Source organism: Mus pahari, chromosome 10, assembly GCF_900095145.1.
Source record: "Mus pahari chromosome 10, PAHARI_EIJ_v1.1, whole genome shotgun sequence".
Taxonomy (NCBI): domain Eukaryota; kingdom Metazoa; phylum Chordata; class Mammalia; order Rodentia; family Muridae; genus Mus; species Mus pahari.
In genome coordinates this window covers 95,260,448-95,281,839 of record NC_034599.1, presented here as the reverse complement: position 1 = coordinate 95,281,839, position 21,392 = coordinate 95,260,448, and the positions used below count along the sequence as shown (strand labels likewise).

The following is a 21,392-nucleotide window of genomic DNA, read 5'->3' as shown; positions in this document are numbered from 1 at the left end:
TGTGTGTGTGTGTGTGTGTGTGTGTGTGTGTGTGCGTGTGTTATGTATATATGTGTTCTGTACATATATATGTGTGTATATATGATGTGTTATGTGTGTAGTGGTTGTTTGTGTGTGTGAATGTATGTATATGTGTATATGTGTATGTGATATATATGTGTGTTTTTGTATATATTTATATATATACACTCACACACATATGTATGTGTATGATATAATGTGTTATGTGGTGGTTTGTATGTGTATATATATGTGTGTGTGTTTGTGTGTGTGGTATATGCACACAAGTGAGTGTGTGAGTGTGAAGAATGCCTCTGCATGTCTGTACAGTCAAGAGAAGGACAGACACTAGATGACATCCTCTGTCATTCTCTGCTTTATTGCCTTGAGAGTCAGGGCAGTCACTTTCAGCCAGAATAGCTAGTGAGGTGTTGGGATCCGGTTGTCTCTGCCCCCTCTCCTGAATGCCTGTTTGTAGCATGGACGACCATCCCTGGCTTTTCTTTGTGGATGATGGTGATTCAACTTCGGGTGGTCACAGTTTAGTACCAAGCACGCTCACCACTGTGCTACATCCCCAACCTCTCCACCTCACTTTTGAGACAGGATCTGGAGCAGTGGAGCCATCACAGGACACATGTAATTGAGTCTCCTCTACAGTGACCTCTGTGGAGATCTATGCAGTCATTCTGGTGCCTGTTCCCACAGGCCACTGAACTTTAGGAGACACAGTATGATAACTGGCCGGACTTGGACTTTCCTGCAGACCCTTACTCTCCCTTTGAGACTCAGGCACTGATTTAAGTGTAAAGTTCCAGAGTTAGGAGGGGAGTTGGTGTAAATTTAATTTAATTCAATTTAATTTACTCTTTTTCCTGTTTTAAAAATCAGCCTAAAGCAATCCCTCCTACAATTTTGTGTTCCTCCACAGTCTTGGCAGACCCCGATGTGATGTTTTTGGGTTCTAGTTTCCAGAAGGAAGGATGAGTGAGGGAAGAATGTTGAGGCCAAAGGGTTCTTAGATGTCTGCTTCCCTTCATCCCAGAGAAGAGGGCTGTTCGTCAAGAGTGTGTATCTCTGCATCTGTCCTGTGCCAGGCTCTGCATCCCTTAGGAGAGGATGCTTCGCTTCTCTCGGGGAATGTCCCGCAGTGGTTACCCTGCATATTCTTCCCTTCCCACTGCGCTAGAAGCTCTTGGGGCACAGAACTCATTTTCTCTCACTCTGAATCTGATACAGTCAGAACTCATCCCCACTTATTGGTAAGATGCCTGCTGTTGATGTGATACGAGCCACAGTTAACGTCTGATTCCTGTCTTCCCGTGTTGAGAGGTCTTAGGTGGGTTACCACACTTCTCAATAGTTTTGCTCCTTTTCTAAAAAAACAATGAGCATATTGGTTTTGTTTTAATCATGCTTACTAAAAAAGTGCATGCAAAACACCCCATTAGTGTTGGACGTATGCCAGTGCCCGGTCAATTGTCTTTGCTTTGTTTTTGATGGAAAACAAGAAGAGAGCTTTGGACTCCTAAATTATGCAACACAAACCAAGACAATAATAAGTGAATAGAAGGTACCAGGGCACTTTGCATCAAATGATTCAGTAGAGCTCTTCTAGCTTGACTAGATGCTGATGTCGTCTTGCCCTTCTGAGTCTGCCTGAATCCTCTTGATCTCCAGTCCTTTAAGGGGGTCCCAGCTGACTTCCAGATCCCCATCCAGGTTGGCTCGACACAGGGTTCCAGTCTAAATCAGTCAAACACCAAATCCATGCTTCAGCTGCGAGGTATGACACTGAGCTATTGCTGGGCCTAAGGCCAGTGTCTACTGCTGGGAACCTTTCTGGGTCACCATTACTGATCAGAGTGGTATTGATTCACTGTACCCCCGGTGTTGACTGCTGACCCTGCCAGGGGTCCAGATTCAGAATCTACCCTTAATTCTATTAAGGGTCTGGTTGTGGCTGTGTCTCAGTCTCAAGCTACCATCATTACTCTTCTCAAAGTCTATCTTAAGGTATGAACTTACAGCTTTATCATCCACTAGAATCAATGCACACCCAGTATGGCCATCCCCCTGTGAGTGGGTACAGGCTCATCCCATTTTTGTTAATATAAACAATGATCCTGAGGCAGGAATGCACAAGCAAGCCTTAGGGAGCACATATTTACCTCAAGGTAGAATTGCTGAGTTATGGGTACTTGGCACATCAGTGGATGCCCCCAGCATGCCTTCCCAAAAGACTTGGCCAGTTTATCCCCATTTAGTTGAGTATGCATCTCCTTTCTCCGTGTGGCCCGGGATGTTAGTGAGACTTTTGATCGGTGCCAATTTAGCCGACCTCCTCATTGTTTTGCACATATGTGAGTGAGTATTGTTTAATACATTTGTTGGCTGGTTTATTCTGTCTGTGTAGAACAGTTGCCTTTTCTATTATTAAGCTGACATTTAAAAACCCACTAACTATTTGAGGCACCCTCCTTTCTAGTCTCCGCTTCTCTGTAACTCTATTGTGGATACATTTTCTGTCATATTTAAATATTATAATTTTTGAACTCAGATGTGACCATCTATTTCTTTCTGGCATTGGGGTTTTGTCTGATGACTTTGTGTCTGGCATAAAAATATCTGGGAAAGTGTTTGTGTTTAAGTCATCTATGTATCTGGAATTTATCCTTGTGTAGTATGTAATATTGACATTTGTGTTTATATTATTAAAATGTAGCAGGCCATCGGCCCCACCAGAACTGCACACATCTTAGTGAGGTACTCCCTTCAGTATAGAGTGAACATACATGCCAAGTTGTCTGTACTTTCTCTTTGGTTGCCTGGTCTGTTCTTATACCAGTTTTAAAGATGGTAGCTGTCTTAGTCAGGGTTTCTATTCCTGCACAAACATCATGACCAAGAAGCAAGTTGGGGAGGAAAGGGTTTATTTGGCTTACATTTCCATACTGCTTTTGATCACCAAAGGATGCAGGACTGGAACTCAAGCAGGTTAGAAAGCAGGAGCTGATGCAGAAGCCATGGAGGGATGTTCTTTACTGGCTTGCCTCCCCTGGCTTGCTCAATCTGCTCTCTTATAGAACCCCAATCTGCCAGCCCAGGGATGGTCCCACCCACAAGGGGCCTCTCCTCCTTGATCACTAATTGAGAAAATGCCTTACAGCTGGATCTCATGGGGGCATTTCCCCAACTAAAGCTCCTTTCTCTGTGATAACTGCAGCTGTGTCAAGTTGACACAAAACTAGCCAGTACAGTAGCCTTATGCCATATCTTAGTGGCTGACGAACCAACCCTCTGAGTAGCATTCATTTCTAAGAAACATCCTGTCACTTACTAAAAGATGTTTCTTTTGAAGATGGGCCTTCAAGCTAGTTGGGCACATTTCATTATGCAATCATGTTTAATGGGAATTGGATAGCAATGGATATACAGATCACTTGGAAGTTACTGTCTTCTCTATGATGTCAAGCCTTTTCATCTGAGGGACATGGCAGTCAACTTTCCTTTTATGCCCTTCAGTAAGGTTTTATAGTTGTATTACAAAGGCTTTGTGAGATTTGATCCTAGGTATTTTATTGCTTCTGTGACTTACTGCCAATAGATTTTTTATTTATTATTTTTTTAAATCAAGCAATCATGGGTAATAGATGCTTTGGTAACTAGGAGAGTAGTGAGCCTCCCTCTACTGGTAGAATTCAAAAGAGGCTAACCACAGGGGTGGGAGAGCAGAGGAACATTCACCACCTGCGACATACTCACTTCTAAGATTACTTTCCACTCTAAGAACTAGAGTATGTAGGAAGTGTCAGAATCAGGACTTAACCTTGAATGATCAATGGCTTCCTGCCTACTCTTTTCAGATTCTTTATGGTTTTGTATGGGAGAGGTCGTAACTAGAGAACTTCATGCACTGGAGTTGGGTCATCTACATAGTGAGTTCGAGGCCAGCCTGAACTTCATGAGATCTTGTTTCAAAATAGAATAGAATAGAATGGAATGGAATGGAATGGAATAGAATAGAATAGAGAATAAAATAACGTATACTTTGGTGAGTTCACACCTTGCTTCATTGGTGCCCTATCCCTAAGACTTCACAGTGCACTGGGGACCATGAAAGCCCTGGTTGGTTCTGCACTCTGGGAAAGTGGTTCTAGAGGAGCCACATTGCCTTTCATTTGTGATCTCTGTCCCTGTCATGTCTTGGTGCAGAGCTGTCAAGTCTTAAGATTCACAGCATCATTGCCCTTGATCCAGTTTCCAAACCTGACTTTGGTCTCCCTATTTGTACCAGCATAATGACAAGCACTGAGCTCTGGATGGAGTCAGTTTCACTTTAAAGCAATTGAACAGTTCCATGTGGTTCAAGTCCCAAGGGCATCAGTTAGGAGTGCCAGCAAGAAGGAGACCTCCATGGAGATCTTACCCAAGGAAGATCTAGCTTCCTGTAGTATAAGAAGTGAGGTGTTTACAAAGTCTTCTGACAGTTCAAGAAGACTCAGGCAGGCCAAGCCTGCTGCTTACCATCACAGAGAACTCTTTTGAGCTTGCATCATCAGGGCATGGTCTAAGTTATTGTCTGCATGGCAAAAGACCAAGGAGGAGAAGGAGGAGGAGGAAGAAGAGGAGGAGGTGAAGAAGAGGAAGAAGAGGAAGAAGAGGAAGGAGAAGGAGAAGAAGAAGAAGAAATGTCTCCTGACAGGAACTGGGCCTGGGAAGCCATGACAATAGCTTGCGACAGTTTTCAAGGCTTCTAGCAAAGGACTTCTGAAGGTCATGTCTTTAGAAATGACTTGACATGTATCTCCCTTTAGTTTGAAATGTCTTTGGGGATTCTGAGTAGTATGACATCAAAGCATCCCCTCTCTTTTACCTAATCAGTGTTTCCTGCATTTTTCTTGAATGGACAATGACCAGAGACTGGCCACAAGAACGCTCTGTTGAGGTCTGTTGTCCCCAGGCTTAAAGGTTTTCATCAGTCCTCCATAGGTCTCTGTAGCCCTCTGGTTACCCAGCTCCAGTGCAGACTGGAGAGAGGAACTCTTTCTTTTCCCAGGAAGTGCAGCCCATGCCTCTCTCCCAAGCAATTAGCTCTATTAAAGTCACTGGGAAAACAAGAACTTTCTCTGTACAAACACCAGTACGTGGTGCGGTATGTGACACCAGGCTACTTGATGCTCCTGAGATCCCTCTCAGCAGGGTCTCTTGTTGCTTTGACTAATCAGTTCTTTCCTATTGCTAACTGTTATGATTAGGAGAATTGCCTGTGTATGGGCCCGGTATGTCAGACACTATAATGAGCAGTGTGTGCAGACTTGTTCATATAACCCTGAAACCACAGTGGGTTCTCCTGGCCCTGAAGAGGAGGGGCTGAGGTGATTGTGAACAGGAGTTTCCCATCAGCTTGTGAGCTCTGACCCCTATACTCTCCAGATGCTAATGTATCTTACCTGTGCCTTGCACACTTTAGGAACCAGGACTTCAGGCAGGTCTGTGTGCCGGCACCTCTCAAACAGCCCCATAACTGACCCAAATGGTTTGTTTCCTCATTTTTATGCTGAGGATAATAGTTCTTATCTTCCAGCATGTTAGCAAGATCAATTTTACTAAGTTGTGCACAAAATGATTAATATTATTCTTTATATATAGTGTTTATTAAGAGAAAATTCTGAGTTCAATACAGAACTCTGTTGAATGTTGACCAACACCATCTCTCAGTTCTTTTAACTAGTCTTGTAGAAATCTGTGCTAGGGAACAAACAGTATTAGCTTTCTATCCTATCAGTGCCAGGTCAAGAAGTAACCAGTGGACAAAGAGTTCTTTTTGTCACCATGTCCCTACTCACCAGGAGGGAAGAGGTGCCAGGCATACACATCCACGTAGCAGAGCCACCTTGACCCTGACACAGTTTTGATCACAGACAAGCCATATTGCCTCTCTGAACCTCCAGCTTTTTTCATCATGAAGATGAGGATAGTATACACTCGGTTGTGGAGCAAAACTGGTGATAATGTCTATAGAAGAATATTACAACAATTCGAGACTCTTCCTCTGTTGGTCCTTCATCCTGGCCCAAGCTACTCTGGCCCTCATCTGGAAGGCTTCTGTGCTGAGCATGCATGTGTGCACACGCGAGCACACACACACACAAACACACACACACACACAGAGGGGGGGATGAGGAGGGAGAGGGAGAGGGAGAGGGAGAGGGAGAGAGAGAGAGAGAGAGAGAGAGAGACTGTGATTCAGTCTGAACAGGTCCTTTCTTATAACCTCCTTAGAGTAAAATATTACTGAGAATAAAGTCTCTGCCAGCTGTGCCCAGGCTTTACATAATCTGGTCATCCGCCTCACTGGTACCTTTCTCTCTCCATCCTTTATCCCTCTCTTCCATTCAGTTGGTTTTCTTATAGCAACATTATTCCCCTTGATTTTTCTTAACCAGCCAGCCACACTTTCCCCTCAAGTTCATCATAGGGACTGACTCTTGCCTAAGGAACATTCCCTCTACAGTCTAGTTAGCGGCTCCTGACTCAACCCCAATCTAGTGTGTGTCCAAATGACCTTATCTAGGAGAAGGCTCTCTTCACACACACACCCGGGCACACCGACTCCCTTCCTCCTGTTCTTTATTATTAGAGCATCGTCAGCAGTGACATCACACACACCATCTGACTCCTCCACTTGAAAATCAACTCCACGAGAGCAGAGTTCCGCTTGCACTGTTGCATTTGAAGTAATCGTTACAACGTAATGGATACGATGGATAGCTGTCGGTTAGAGAAGCTGTTTGTTAGCTTGCCAGCCCAATACAAGCTAAAGTCTGGGAAGAGGGAAACTGATTGAGCAATTACCTCAATCAGAATGGCCTGTAGGCCAAAGAATGGGGCATTTTCTTCACTGATGGTTGGTGTTCAAGGGCCCAGCTTACTGTATTTGGTGCTATCCCTGGGCAAGTTGTCCTGGGATATATGAAAAAGGTCATTGAACATGAATCTGAAGATTAAACAATAAGCAGTGTTTCTCCATAGTCCTTCAGTTCCTGCTTCCACCTTCCTGCCCTGCTTGAATTCCTGCCTTGGTTTTTGCTATGGTTGGGATTTATAAGTCAAATAAACTCTTCCATCTCCTTTGGTCATGGTCATCATTATAGCACTAGAAAGCAAAGCTGGAAAGAAGCTATTGAAACTGACAGGCGCTCTTCTAATCCTTCACTTATTGGAAGCCCTATATAATTCTTCTGATCAATTGCAATCTTTTGGTTTTAACTGTGAGAGTGCATGGTTTGGATCATTGTAATCTGAAGGAGCCACACCTCCCATTGCTAGTGAATTGGTCCAGGGTTTCATTTGCCACTGATTCCAAAGGGCATGGATTTGTCCCTGGGAGGGTTTATCCCATATGGATGTTAAGATCCTACATATTGGTCCTAGGTTTCAATGCCCTCTCATCTTTACTCTGGGGTACCAGCCAACATATTGAGGAGAAGATTCTCAAATGATATTCAACATTGCAAAAAGGATGTCCTCCAGGCATTTTCTGGTGCAGACTTTTGGTACAACTCTGCCACTGGAAGGCCACCCAGAGTTTCCTCTTCCTCTACACAGGCAGAGCACTGCACCTTGGTCTGTTTTTTTTTTTTTTTTTCTCCCATGACCCTGAGGTCTTCCAAGTTTCTGTTGTTGACAGGAAGATGTCTGGCATCCTATAATGACTTCCCTTTCTGTCCTTTTCATGTCACCTCTCTCCAGCATGTGCTCAATAACTTATTCTCAACGTCCCAATATGGCTTCAACAGTCCCCTTCACTCTATGACAAAATCTGATAACTTCCGCTGTCCGTGACCCCAGTTGTCATGGTGCCTAATACAGGCTCATTATCCACAACAGGGCTCAATTCCCTCTCCAAAGTCCTAAAGCCACACATTGCCACTTAATAGAGACGGCCTCTTCTTGGACCTCTGTTCTTGGTGTGTTCTCCACGGGAGAGGAGTCAGAGTCATCTTCGTGAGGAGTGCAGGGGAGAGAAGGAGAGCAGAGCTCAGGTTGGAAGGTGTCACAGTGACTCATGGCAGCTAGAAACAGGTGAAGAACGCAGTTTGTCTTGTCTTGTTTCACTTCATTTTGACTTTGCTTTAGAATAGTCAGTTACCAAAGAAGGGAACGCAAGGGAATGTAGAGCCGTGTGCATGTTTATTTGATTACTGCCGTAGATCTCTGACAGGTGTGGGCGTGCCCTCTGCCAGGTTACGTCACTTTCCAGCCAAGCTCGCCTTCATCCCTGTTTTCTGTATTTAGTGCAAGGCATAATAATAAAGCCGATTATATTTTCGACATACTTTGCACCCATAGAAAATGTCTACCTCCGTAGTTCCCCATCTGCTACTGCCTTCTAGATCATCTCTGTTTTCCCGTAGCCTCTCAAGGACTTTTCCTCCCTCTCTCAGAAGCCTTCCAGTCACTCCGCTGTAGCTCCTTTAATTAGCTCTGCCACCGTGAGCAATGAGGATGGAGCTGCTCTGACACGACCCTCATTCTGGAGATCTAACTTTGGATCTACACTGAGCGCACTACCCAAAGTGTCCCCAGGCACGTGCACCTCATTTTCTCAGCATCTTGACCCCAGTGTCATTTTCCCTTCCTCCTCTCTACGGCCTCTCAGCATTCAGTATACTCAAGCATGCAGTCATGTTGTCTAAACTACAACCTTGACTCCTTTCAGCCATGAGAACTTTCTATTTTAGATTTTTCTTGATCGACAACGCTCAAGAGTCTTGAGCATTAAATGTCCCTTTGGCTCATTCCCAAGCCCTACCTCAACCCTTTCTTCCAATGAGAAACAGAGGAGAGGACATAAGTTCCTGCATGAATAAGAAGGGGTTTCCTTGCCTGTATGTCAAAAAGGACTGTGACTCCCACCTTTCAGGAGACTGGGAAACAGGTAAAAGTCCAAGCGAAGATCACAAGCTCAGAAAGTGTCAAGATCTAGACTTTTCTGGATTCACAGTCCATGTTTAAGAGTAGTCCTTCTTAGGTGTACTTTCTGCAGCTAAGTAGCCTGGAATATACAGAATTTGATAGAAACAGTCTCCAAAATTTTTCTCCCTAAGAGTAGACCCAACCTTGAGGACAGAACCTCTAGATCATATCTGAAAATCTAGGTTCTAGCTTGTCATCTGTAATAATTTCAACCCATTTCTGTTATTTTTAACTATATGGATTCATATCTCCCGGATGTGGGGTGTTTGCACCTGAGTTCCCCAACATAGTCCCATCTCTTTAGGTCTAGTACAGTACTTAGTATAATCCCGGCAGCAGAGTCTGTGTCCCAGGAGAGAATGGTTGTACAGGATGAGTCTTAATTAGATGAGTGGATGATGCTCTCTGATAACCTAATAATGACAATGATGTCAATCTTAGCCACTGATATATACTCAGTTCTTCCCCATACCAGCCACAGTGTCAGAGTCTCATCTTAGCTGAGAAAAATCAAGGCTTACAAGTTCGTTTTCTCATTTTCTCATTTTCTGTCCAATTTGATTGGTATAAATATCTGGTAGGTTCACGGTCGGATTAAGAAGACTGGGAGCCCACTCACTGTGTGACCAGTCATGCATTGTGCCCATGTTCACTTTTCTGCAGAGAAACCCAGTTGCTTTAGCAGATTCTACCAGGAGGCCTACACTGAGTGGAAGGGACCCTTTCTGGCCTGATTCGGGGAGCATCATGCCAGGTTGCATGTGGGATCTCTAGGACAGCCTCATCTCCCATCCTCAGGAAACCCCGTGGGGAGATGTCTAAGGATGCAGACCTGCGACAGCAGTGTGGATTAGTGAGATCTGGTTTCTTATTCCTTGTATGAGCCTGGAGTCCACTTAGAAGTTCTGAGACTAGGAGGTTATTAAGATTCTTGATAAAGGAACTGATTTTGGGGGCTTTACCTGTCTTCAACACCTTTTCCTTTTGATCACTCAAGTGTACTCTCATTTCCAGCTTGATGGCTACGAATAAACTCACTTGCTTTCTGCCACCCACCTCTGCTTTTCAGTCTTAAACAAATAAAGTCAGCTGAGCAAAATCACATTAAGAAGCAGGTAGATTCTATCTCAAGATTACAACGCTTCGACTGGCCTGGTGGCTCTAGAAGGATCCAGTTTAACTCTTTCAGGTCCCCGTGACACCTGTGTTCCATGTGACTGAGCCAACTCCTTGGGCAAATCCTGCAAGACGTTGGAGACCCAACTTCATAAGTCAGGACCTACCATGCTCTCTCCTCACCCGAGTAGAAAAAAAATCACAGCTCAACACTTTTCCTATTCTTTCCAATGACTGAATTCCCTTAGCCTTTTAAACAGAATATGTTCATCAGTAGTAACCGTGGCAACAGATCAGACAGGCTTTAGGAAGCCTGTCTGTGTGTAATTAAGAAAAACGAGGGAGCAGCCAGTGAGAGAGCAGGGAGCTCAGACAGGGGGATGTGTTGCTGAGCCTGGCCGGGCAGTTGATGTGGGGGAGGATTTTGCTGATGGGGATAGCAGATTTTCTCCCTCTCTTTTGACCTCCTTTTATGTCCCCCTTTACAACATTTAAGTCTCCTTCCTGGGTATGTTGCTGGAAGCTTAAATTCTGTTAAATAGTCCTGGCAAAGAGTAGTCCTCCCCGCCCAAATCCAGGAGAAACACCTAAATGGTTACAAAGTGATCCTGGTACCTTCCTCCGGCGAGATTTTTCCAAGGGTCTAGATCTGCTCCTGCTGAGCTTTGCCCTGAGTCATGAGAGCCTGGGCAGCCTGTCTTCAGGAGTGTGCTTGATGCCCGAGCTCAGGCACCTGCCATCATTCTTGTTTTACCACCAAGCCCTAAACACTAGCTTGCCTGACCCCAGAGCAGACCTCTGGGGAGTAAGGGACAGAACTCAGCCTTGTCCTGGGGATCTGAGCCCCAGGGCTGTTTTACCTCACAGGACTTAGTCTTATCTGAAACCATCCCATTTATCCCCAGGTTTACGTCTTCCCTGTCAGGTTTCCCTCTCCGGAGATAAAAACCAGCTCCATCAGAGCAGACAGCTGCCTGCTTTGTTCCTTCCTCTTCTCGGCCTCCTAAGTGGCTGGAAGAGTCTAGAGACTTCTTTGCTACAATAGCGAAAGAATGAATGGGCAAATGAATAATGAACGGATTCCCAGTCACTCTTGTGGCTCAAACTTGATCCATCTCCATAAGAATGCATTCTGGAATAAATGAGACATACCCCACCAGTGAGGGAGGCGGGGAAGGATTGACATCAGACATGCCGGCTTCTCCTGGATATCCTGGCTCCACTCTCAGGAAAGGCCCTGGGTGTCTCTGGTAAAGGTTACTTAGAGAAAATAATCAGGTTTATTCAATTCTGAACTTAATAAATATGGCTTCCTTCTGCTCTACTCATGCCCCAGCGGGATGATCACTCAGAAAAGCACACGTGACTCAGAATGGGGCAGCCATATTTCATGGGAAAATTGTTCCTAAACAAATGTGGGGGCGAGTCTCTTCTTGAGGGTATGAGCAGCTAGGGACAATGAGGAGTAGCGTCCACTGTGGTGAGTCTCCTGAGCTGGCCCAGATGAGGCAGGACTGTCCAAGCCAACCCTTCACTCCCTACTTTATGACCACTTGCAGGGGATCTTGACTGGTGCTGTAGAGTCAAGGTCTGCCTGAGGTCCTTCTGTCTGCCACAGAAAGGTATCTGTCTAGAGTAGAAATTCTCAACCTTCCGAAAGCTGCAACACTTTAATACAGTCCCCCATGTTGTGGTGACCACCCCCTCAACCGTAAAATTACTGTTGTTAATTCATAACTATAATTTTGCTACTGTTATGAATCGTTATGTAAACGTCTCATATGAAACTCTTGAGAAGCAGTGCACTAGAGGGAAGCTGGACGGGCGAGACCTTCGGTCATTCACATAGAAAACAGAAAGGGAGCTGGGCCGTGGTGGCGCATGCCTTTAATCCCAGCACTTGGGAGGCAAAGGCAGATGAATTTCTGAGTTTGAGGTCAGCCTGATCTACAGAATGAGTTCCAGGACAGCCAGGGCTACACAGAGAAACCCTGTCTTGAAAAAAAATAACAGAAAGGGAAACCGGGTAAGAAGAGAGTTCATGGCTGCTGGATACTGGGGGAAAGCTAGATAAATTGCTATATGGTCTTGGCTATTGCAGACAAACCAGGGACCTTCTCATCAGGAGGCTGTAGTATGGTGAGGATGGCCCAGAGTGACCGTCACTGTACAGTTGTATAGTCTGGGTTAGGTGCTTAAAAAAAAACCTATGGGAGACCACGTAGGAACTGCATGACTGACAGTCATTGAGGAAGATTCAAGGAACAGACTCTGGGGCTCTAGGGAGGAGCTGGAGTTTCCAAAGTAGATAGGAGAGGAAAGATCTTAAAGAAGAACAAAGAACACCATGTAAGTGCCTCAGGAGGCCAAAGAAATTTTAGGGCACACAGGAAATTGTAGAAACATTCCAAAAGGCTCTGCTGTGAGAAGCGAGGGTAAACTGTCTGAGGAGATGGAATACCCAGAAGAAGGTCCTAGGGAATGGGCTTTTGTGACATGGAAAGCAGAGTGACCATTTCGGGCAACTGGAAGGCAGTGTGCTTTGAGCGAGGAACACTATGACCCGGTGTGCAGTTTCGATTTTACACTCTGGTAGAAGCAGATAAGAGAGGTGCAGAAGAAGTGTGGGAGAGTCGAGAGGCCCTTGCTGTGAGCCAGGGCTTGAAGTGGTGAGGCCCAGAGCCATCCTGAAGCTGCGAAGAGACAGAGACTAGAAAGAAGGACATGGCCCTCACTGGCTCCAATAAGCACTCGTGTCTTGGAGGACTCCAAAGGTGTGATTCCTTGGGCCTGGTTGGTGACTAAACAGGGTGTCCAAGGGATGCTAGGACTTTGTCCGGAATTTGTCAAGCAAAGGACAAAGGGCGCTCAGTCATAGGAGGGGTGGGGAAGTAGCCGGGGAGCAGGTGACTGAGCTCAGAGAAAGAGGAACACTTTGGAAAAGCTTAGTTAGAGCAATGGAGAGTGATGCCAGGGTGTAGGTTTGGCATCGATGAGCTGGAGTCAGAAGACAGGATGAAGCTAAAGTTCAAACAGAAGAGGCTATCTCTAGACGAGAGAGCTTCTGAAAGTGTGAGGGCTGGATGGTTGCTCTCTTGATTGAGCCTCAGTCTCTTTACCTGAGCTGCTTTCTGGAAGACAGCCTTGGGACCTCTTGAGATGCTCCTGCATAACATCTTTTTAAAAGATTCACTCCAGCCCTAGCACAGAGCACCCACTCACAGGATGGATGTATTTATTGAGGATGCGAGAATGGCTTGTTGTGGCTGAGGCGAGTCTGTTGGCTTTAAAAGTGGGGCAAGCAATAGGGGCATTGATCAGTGGGAGCTTGTGGGCTGAGTCTCCCTGGCCTGAAGCAAACAAATATGTTCAGGGCGTGCATGGACCAAAATGGGCTTTAACAGATTGTATGCTGCAGCAAGGCTGTGCTGGCTTACTAAGAGCGCATCTGAGACAGGATCAGCTGCTCTACCTGTAAGAGCTGTGTGCCAGCTTGTAGAGAATGGATAGGTATCCCTGGAGAGATGGGAGGAGAATTCTTAAACACCATTTGCAAGGCTTAAGTAAAAAAGGCTTCATGAATTCCACCCTGTCACAAGTGTGCATGAATGCCACGCGTTAGCTCGGGCCTATACAGTACAGTACTGATTTTCTTTCATGTTTTAATAGAATCTGGTTTAATATTTGCTTTCTGCTCTAGCTGCCTGCTGTTGACTGATTCAACACAGAATCCTTCCCTGGTGCCCTCCGACCTTGTTGTTAATCCCTCATTTTGTGTGTTGGCAATTGATTCCTGTCTCCAGCATGAACCACTCTACACATGTCTTCGTTCAGCTGGTGATGGTCACGTGTGTGGACTCTGCATGCATTACTGCCGGGAGCGGCTGCTCCAGCTGACCTACTCTTTAGAAGGGGGGCTTCCGGGCAGGATTCATTTCCATCTGTTGAACATTGACAATATGCAAGGCGCAGGCTTGGGAACTTGAGGCTAGGATCAATCCTTTTGGTGGAAAGGAGGTTCTCCAACATCATCTAGAAGTGCCGGCACGGTGGCTGTTAATTCAGCAACATTTTGCTTTCCCACAGGGCACAGGTTTTCCAGAGCTATATAGGAAGACATTTCCATGTTTTGAATCCTGAATAGTCAGGGCCATCCCAGTGAGCTTGCTTGGTTTGGGGGAGGCAGGCTCTAAGGTCATGACTCTGCATAGGACCATGAACTTTGGCCTTTATTCTGACTTCCATTCCTGTAGACCACATGACCAATGGCTAGTTCTCTTTAAGCGTTAGCCTCACTAAACATCTGAGATGATTACTGCATCATCCTGGTTGGTTGCTTGGAGAGAGAGGCCGTTCAATAAAGTGCTGCAGGTAAAGCTGCTAGCTAGCTGCTCCAAAGCACACCTGTATGCTTTCTCGGGCCATTGGGTTGAAGATGGTGGCTCTGTGAGCCTATCCTACCCAGTGCGGCCTCTTGTCTACAGTTATCAATTTGGTGCAGTGTGACTGCTCATCTCTCCAGCTGCTCTGGCAGCCTGCCCTATAGAGAAACAGCCCTGAACCACATACATGCCCATGAGTACTAAGATGTATGGAATTCTGTATAGGATTCCATGATCTGTAGGGATGTGGGGAAGATTTGATCATATATCATTAAGCTCTATTCCATAGAAGAAAAGGTAAGAAATTCAGTATCTGTCTTAGATACACACATATTAACCATAAATCCATAAATGTTCATGGAGGATGGAGCTTGGTCCTAAGAGAAAAAGTACCTGTCTAAATTTTTTTCTCCTTTGGCATACCCAATCAAAAGAAAGCAATTCAGAGAAGGAATAAAGGAAAGGGGACTTGGGGACAGGTTGTCCTTATTATATTACCTCTATGATAGATTTTAACATGGAGCGTTGGCCTTGAGGAACACAGTGTGTATGTTGAGGTTGGGTAGGCACCAAAGTCAGCCTACAGAGTTGCTGATCAAGGAGCTCTCCCTCAGCCTCACTGGACTTTTTTTTTGTCTCCCTACAGGTGTCCCATCGGGTCCTCGAAATGTCATCTCCATTGTGAATGAGACATCTATCATTCTAGAGTGGCACCCTCCGAGAGAGACTGGTGGGAGAGATGATGTGACATACAACATCATCTGCAAGAAGTGCCGAGCAGACCGCCGCAGCTGCTCCCGCTGCGATGACAATGTGGAGTTTGTACCCAGGCAGCTGGGCTTGACTGAGTGTCGTGTCTCCATCAGTAGCCTATGGGCCCACACCCCGTACACCTTTGATATCCAGGCCATCAATGGAGTCTCTAGCAAGAGTCCCTTTCCCCCACAGCACGTCTCTGTCAACATCACCACAAACCAAGCTGGTGAGTCTGGAGGTTTTGATGTGTATGTCTGTCTTTGTGGCTGGCTTTTCATCCATCTCTATGTAGGGTCATAGCCAAAGCCATACCCATCCTGCCAACCTTCCTTTAGGCCTTCTTAGAGGAGTCAAGGTGTCAGATGACGGATGATTGTGGCTGCTGAGGAAACTTCTGTTATCTTTCAACTTTGTAAGTGACCTGGAAACTAGGGAATTTTCTTGTGTCCAGGATCAGAGCAAATATGTATATCTAAGCTAGAGCAGGATCTGGTACTCTGCAACCAGCCAGGCCTCCATAAGTGCTACTGGAAAAATGGACGAAGGGATGCTGAATAGTTCGATGGGTGTACGGATATATGGATGGATGGGTGAGTTAGATGCATGTACAGATAGAAAGATAGATGGGTGGGTTGATAGAGGGATGAGTGGTAGGAGCGTTACAGATCTTTCAGAACAATAGCAATGGTGCTTTCATAGAAAGCCCAATGAAACTTTGTTTTCAATTAAGCTCTTGTTTCTCAAGACTTTATCCTTCCCAGATGCGTGCTGCAGTGCCATAGAGTCTTAGGACAGACAATAATGGAAGATGCCAAGGACCCTGAGTCTCTCTGCAGTATGCAGAGATCAGCACACATCTTTCTGTCTCTGTGTTCATCTCTCACATTTCCCATTTTTCCCCATTACCGCGTTTTATACCTCTTAGAGCAATCCATTCCCTTTTTTATCTGTTTAACCAGTCCATTCATGCACTCACTCATTTATTTGCTCATTCATTATTAAGGGACAGTTATTTAGTATCCACTCTGTACCATGCTGTGGATCGGCTGCTATGAGATACACAGTGATATCTGGCCACAATTGTTCATCCCATGGAACTCATTAATGGAAATATTTATGAGGCACAGACCTAAAGCACGGATTGCAAGGTGCTGAGCTCTGGCATAGTGTGCTGTACACCGGCGGTGAATTATACGTAATTAAAGAGAAAGAAACGAGTGTCCTCTGTGTGAGTGAGCAAGACTCAGAGGGAGGGCATATCCCATTCACGGGTGCTGGGAGTCATCAGAGAGGACTGTGATCTTACTTGTAATTATCGATCTTTTAATAAAAAATTCTTTAAGGATAACATGTTAACAGAATAGCAGAAACTGAGTATCTTTCTTTGTTTGCTTTCCTGTTCTGTTTCCCCCTCTTGACCTCCTTCTTCTTACTCTATCCTTTCCCACTCTAAGCATTCATCCTCAGACTTGTTCCGCCTCTTTTAATATCAGGCATTCTTGATGGCAGATGATTCTTGGGTTAAAGCTGTCAGAACTGAGCAGGGGAAAAAAAAAGTGTTATGGGAAAGCGTGGCTGTCCAGATGGCTGTGCTGTCACCGTGTGTGTGTGTGTGTGTGTGTGTGTGTGTGTGTGTGTTCATGTGGTGTGTTTGTATGTATGTGCCTGGTCACGTGTTTACATGCATCCCTGTATAGTGAGAAAATAAGAGTGGAAGTGTAGACGCCTCCAGCTGGTGACCACAGCCTGGTGCCATGGAGATATAGATTGTGAAGAGTCTGTCTAACCCAAAGAAAATGGAATGGCAATTTGTGCATTTTGTTGAGCATGTAACATGGGCAGTCTTTGTTAGTAAGTGTTTCCCTTGGAGACTTAAGGCAGAAAACTGGCTGAAATATTTTAGTGTCCCAGCTTCTGGGAATAACAATCCTGCCAGGCTGTCATGTTACTCTGGGCTTGGCTGTCTTTTCTCCCTCTCTAAGCATGTGCAAATAAACCTGCCACTTATATCAGTTTGCTTTTATTTCTTCCCCTCCCTTCCCCGACTCTGCTATTCCTGAACCTACCCATCTGCTTGTCTTGCCATCTGCACCTTCCCGGGCGTCAGTGAGCAGAGGGACCAGGGCTCCTCAAAGTGGTCCTGCATTCCCAACATTCAAAATATTTATTTTTACCCCCACTCATTTGCACCTCTGTAAACACATTTCTCACGCCCTTTGTTCTCTAACAGATCTGTTATTCTTAACCTTCCCCTGTTTTATACTCTATGATAACCTCCCAATATATAATTCTTCTCTGATAACTCTGAAGCTTTGATATCACAAAGTTTAGAATCAGCCAGAGAGCAATACAATAGCTTCTTGGTAGTATGAGGTTCTTATAAAGCAAATATCAAGTTGGCTAGTGGCATTTAGTCTATGGGCTGTGGAATAACAAGGAACAATGTCTGTAACACTGAGTTAGTGATTACACACATGAGTACAAGTCATTGTCATCCATCAGCATCACTTTTTTTTTTTTTTGTTTTGTTTTGTTTTTAATATGGGAATGGCCAAAGCAAACACTTGAACCCATGCCTTCTTAAGAACAATTCAGAAATGTGAACAAAAGCTATACATTTTAGCATAGTTAGAAGACTAAACAGTAGGCATTCTGGAAACCCAGTGTGAGGGATGAAGTGAGGAGACCGGGGTGTATCCAAAAGCCATGGCGAGTCTAACTTTCTCAGGACACCGTTGAGCTCATCGAGCGTTGGAGACTGTCAGGGCAGCCTTCTTCCCCTAACTTCACAGTCTGATTCTTGTAAATGTGTGTGGTCACCACTGTCCTAAGCGGATGACAGGCTAAGCCTGACCAAGAGAAATCATGAAATCAGTGAACCTGGAAGTATTTCCTAAACCACCTCTACTTGAACTGTGGACTCTTTTCATACTATTAGCTGGGTCCTCATAGAGAAACAGAGTAAACATTACCATGGACACCCCATGTGTGTTTGTGTGTGTGTGGTTTTTTTTTTTTTTACATTTACAAAGAATTGAGGAATGTATAGCTTCATTTAATCCTCATAATTACCTAATAATTACCCATATTTCAGATAAGGAGGCGGAGGGTTGTAGGGATTTGAAGAATTTAAGATAGAAAGGTTTATAGAGACTTACCTCTGGCTTCAACCTTCCTACATCCTAAGACAGTTCCTCTGGTCTTCCCCTTTAATAGCTCACAACAGTAGACTTCTGTGGTTCTCAGGGAATGAAATTATGTAATCAACCTATGTACCACTGAGTGTAGGGACCGTATTTCTTCACTTAGACACGGGGCCAAGCATAAGTCAGAGTCTTTGTCTTCCATTAAAACCCTAATCATGACATTCCAGGACCTTGTTTCCCTTGACTAATATTGTGAGATGACTGTCGCCCAGGATGAAGTCAGGGGCAAATATATTCTGCAACCTCCGAGCACCTCAGGTGTGTCCACCTTTAGCAAGCTCTCTGCAGAAGCGTGGCTCAGACGAAAAAACTAGGTTTGGAGTGTTTTTTTTTTTGAATTTTCTCATCATCTATTCACCAGAAGATAATGTCCACGAATTTCAAACTCAGGTTTGTGACCATTTTATCCTCAAACCTATCAAAAAATCACATTATGGTGGGACATATAACCTATAAACTCTCTCTAAGCTATTGCCATGTAGCTGGGCCACTTTAGCTGTCAAAAAAAAAAATGTCCATCATCTTGGTCAGGGTTGGTCATGAATTATGCAAGCTCAGATTTACGTCAAGTCTGGAGGGATGTACCCTCTTCTGAATAAAACTGCTGTGACTTTCAAGTATGCTGGGTCAGGCAGAACTCTCTCTGTTCTCATGGCCAAACAATCTGCAGTGAGGCTGTTATCACCACAACCCCCCTCAGTCACTTTTTGGCCTCTGGCCTCAGATTATTCCAATGGCTGGATCATCTGTCTGTCCTCGAAAATTAAGCAAATGATAAACTTCACGTCTCCTTCTGCCGGCTAGACCCAGATCATCAGGATCAGGGAAAAAAGCCACAGAATCTTAGGAGCAGGGGGGATGACTCTCACCGAGGCCTGAGATTATCCAAGCTTGAGGAAACAAGCAATCCTGAAGGCCAGAGACTAGAAGAGAGAAACCAGTTGGGGTAGGTGAAGGGCAGAAGGGACTGGTGGAGACTTCAGGGAACTGCAGGACATAAAGCCACCACTCTGATCCTTCAAGTGTTGACTTTTCCATCCCTGTATGATTTTATAAGCCCCAAATATGGATCTAAAATGTTGACAGCTGATTAGAAAGCACATCCAGTTCTGGATTTGGCCTACTGGCTATGGCTGTCATCCTCTCATTCTGAAGGCAGAGCTGATTTACCCAAGCCTTCGCATGAGCTATGTTGTTGATTCTCATTTTGCTTTCGGCAAGCATCTTCCTCCCCTTCTGGGTTCATGGAGAGGGATCCTGGGTTGGATTCCCTCTGTGCTCCTCACATGATTTATGCAAATTCACTTAACTGTCAACACCCCTCAGTTCTCACCTGTGAAATGAAAACCAGGATAACCTGCTTCCCAGCGCCACAGTGACAAGCAATTGAGACAGAAGACAGAAACTCACTCTCAGGCCCGAGATGGGCTGGGAGATTGGCATCATTTCTGGGAATCTGTCCTGATCAGATTGCTGGGCTTCCCTTCCTCACATGTTTCCTTCTGAGGCTTCTGAGTCACTCTGTTTGGGATTGATGCTGTCTGTATCCATTTGCCCATGGTGCCTTGATTGGAATACACATCAGAAAGGAAGGGGCCAAGTCTGCATCAACGAACTTATAATGAGGGAGGGGCAGTCATCAGTGCCCAGTACCCAGCTCAGGATTGACCTGACTCTCAGGGGCACCCTCTGCCTTTTTATACAACTCTGCACATGGAGAAGAGCCACTGCCTCCCTTCCTCAGATGATTCTATCGGCTAGACTTACAGGTGACATTTCTATTGCATACAATTCATGTATGATCTGCTGAGACCCTGCATGTGAAATTCCATCCATCATGTCCACAACACAGACATTATCTATTATTTAGAGCTGTGTAAAAAAAAAACCCTGCTGTTTCTGTTAACAGTCATAAGCCCCTCTAGTTTGTCCATTTTCAAGGCATTTTTGAAGTTCTTGGGCAATTAAAATCACTCAGAAGCACCACTTTTCCTACAAAAGAATTACCTAGAACATCAATGCCTCTGAATCCATCACCTAATTTGCATTATTCCTTGGTTAAATATAGTATTTGCATGCATAAAGAATAATCTTTGAATATGAAAAGGAATTTATGATATTGCAATATATCGAGCTCTTTGGAGGAAAGATATTATGTAAATCTCAAAATTAAATATTAAAACAATATTACACGCTGCCTGTGAAAATGTAGAGCGCTAAGATCCCTTATGCTGGAACCGGTTCATTTTTAAAGGCTGGTCTCATTGGAAAAGAGTGGATGAGAATTGCTCTAGAGTAGAGAAAAGATTGAGTCAGGGCTTTAACAACACTGGAATGACTTTAAAGAAAACCTTGAAAGAAGTAAATAAAGAAAAGTTTTTTTAAACTTGGCGGAAATGAAATTTCCTCTGTTCTTAATTCAATTTCATAGTTCATTTTATTGCTGGTTTTTTTTTTGTTGCTGACTCCAGGAAGGTTCGGAGTGTTTCTTAAGTCCTGCCATTGAGAAGAAACTCACAGGTGGCCTGAGAAAGATGTTGACCTCAGAAAGGCCATTTGCAGGCACTGGCATGCTGTCAGTGGGGGCGAGGTCAGCAGGCAGCACTGCTGTTGACCCAGGTCAAGGGTGTCCACCCTCTGCAGCTTTGGGGTTTTCCTCAGCATGGAGAGCTCTGAGGAAAACTAGGCTTTCTTACCTACTACCAGCTTCTTTGGAAAAGAGCCACAGAGTACCAGACACAGTATTCTAGAGAGCTTCAGTCCCCACAGACAGCAATTCATATGTGTGTTAGGCTGGGGAGGGGCGGGGGCTGCAACCGGATGTATCTTGGAAGTCCAAATCAGCCAGATGACCAGGAACCTTTCTCTATTCTTGCTAGGAGCAAAGGACTTAGAGAACTGATGCTTAGGATAATGCTGTAACCAGAAGGACAGAAGGAGATTCAGTCGC

At 44.9% G+C, this 21,392-nt stretch overlaps 1 protein-coding gene across 1 annotated transcript in view; it reads left to right on the top strand.

The window, feature by feature from the left end:
• The window catches only part of Ephb1 (EPH receptor B1), a 433,913-nt gene that overhangs the window by 296,841 nt on the left and 115,680 nt on the right, over positions 1-21,392 (top strand). Inside the window, exon 5 of the mRNA XM_021208040.2 lies at positions 15,127-15,462. Coding sequence (XP_021063699.1) covers positions 15,127-15,462 — 336 coding nt within the window. The remainder of the gene's footprint in view (positions 1-15,126; positions 15,463-21,392) is intronic.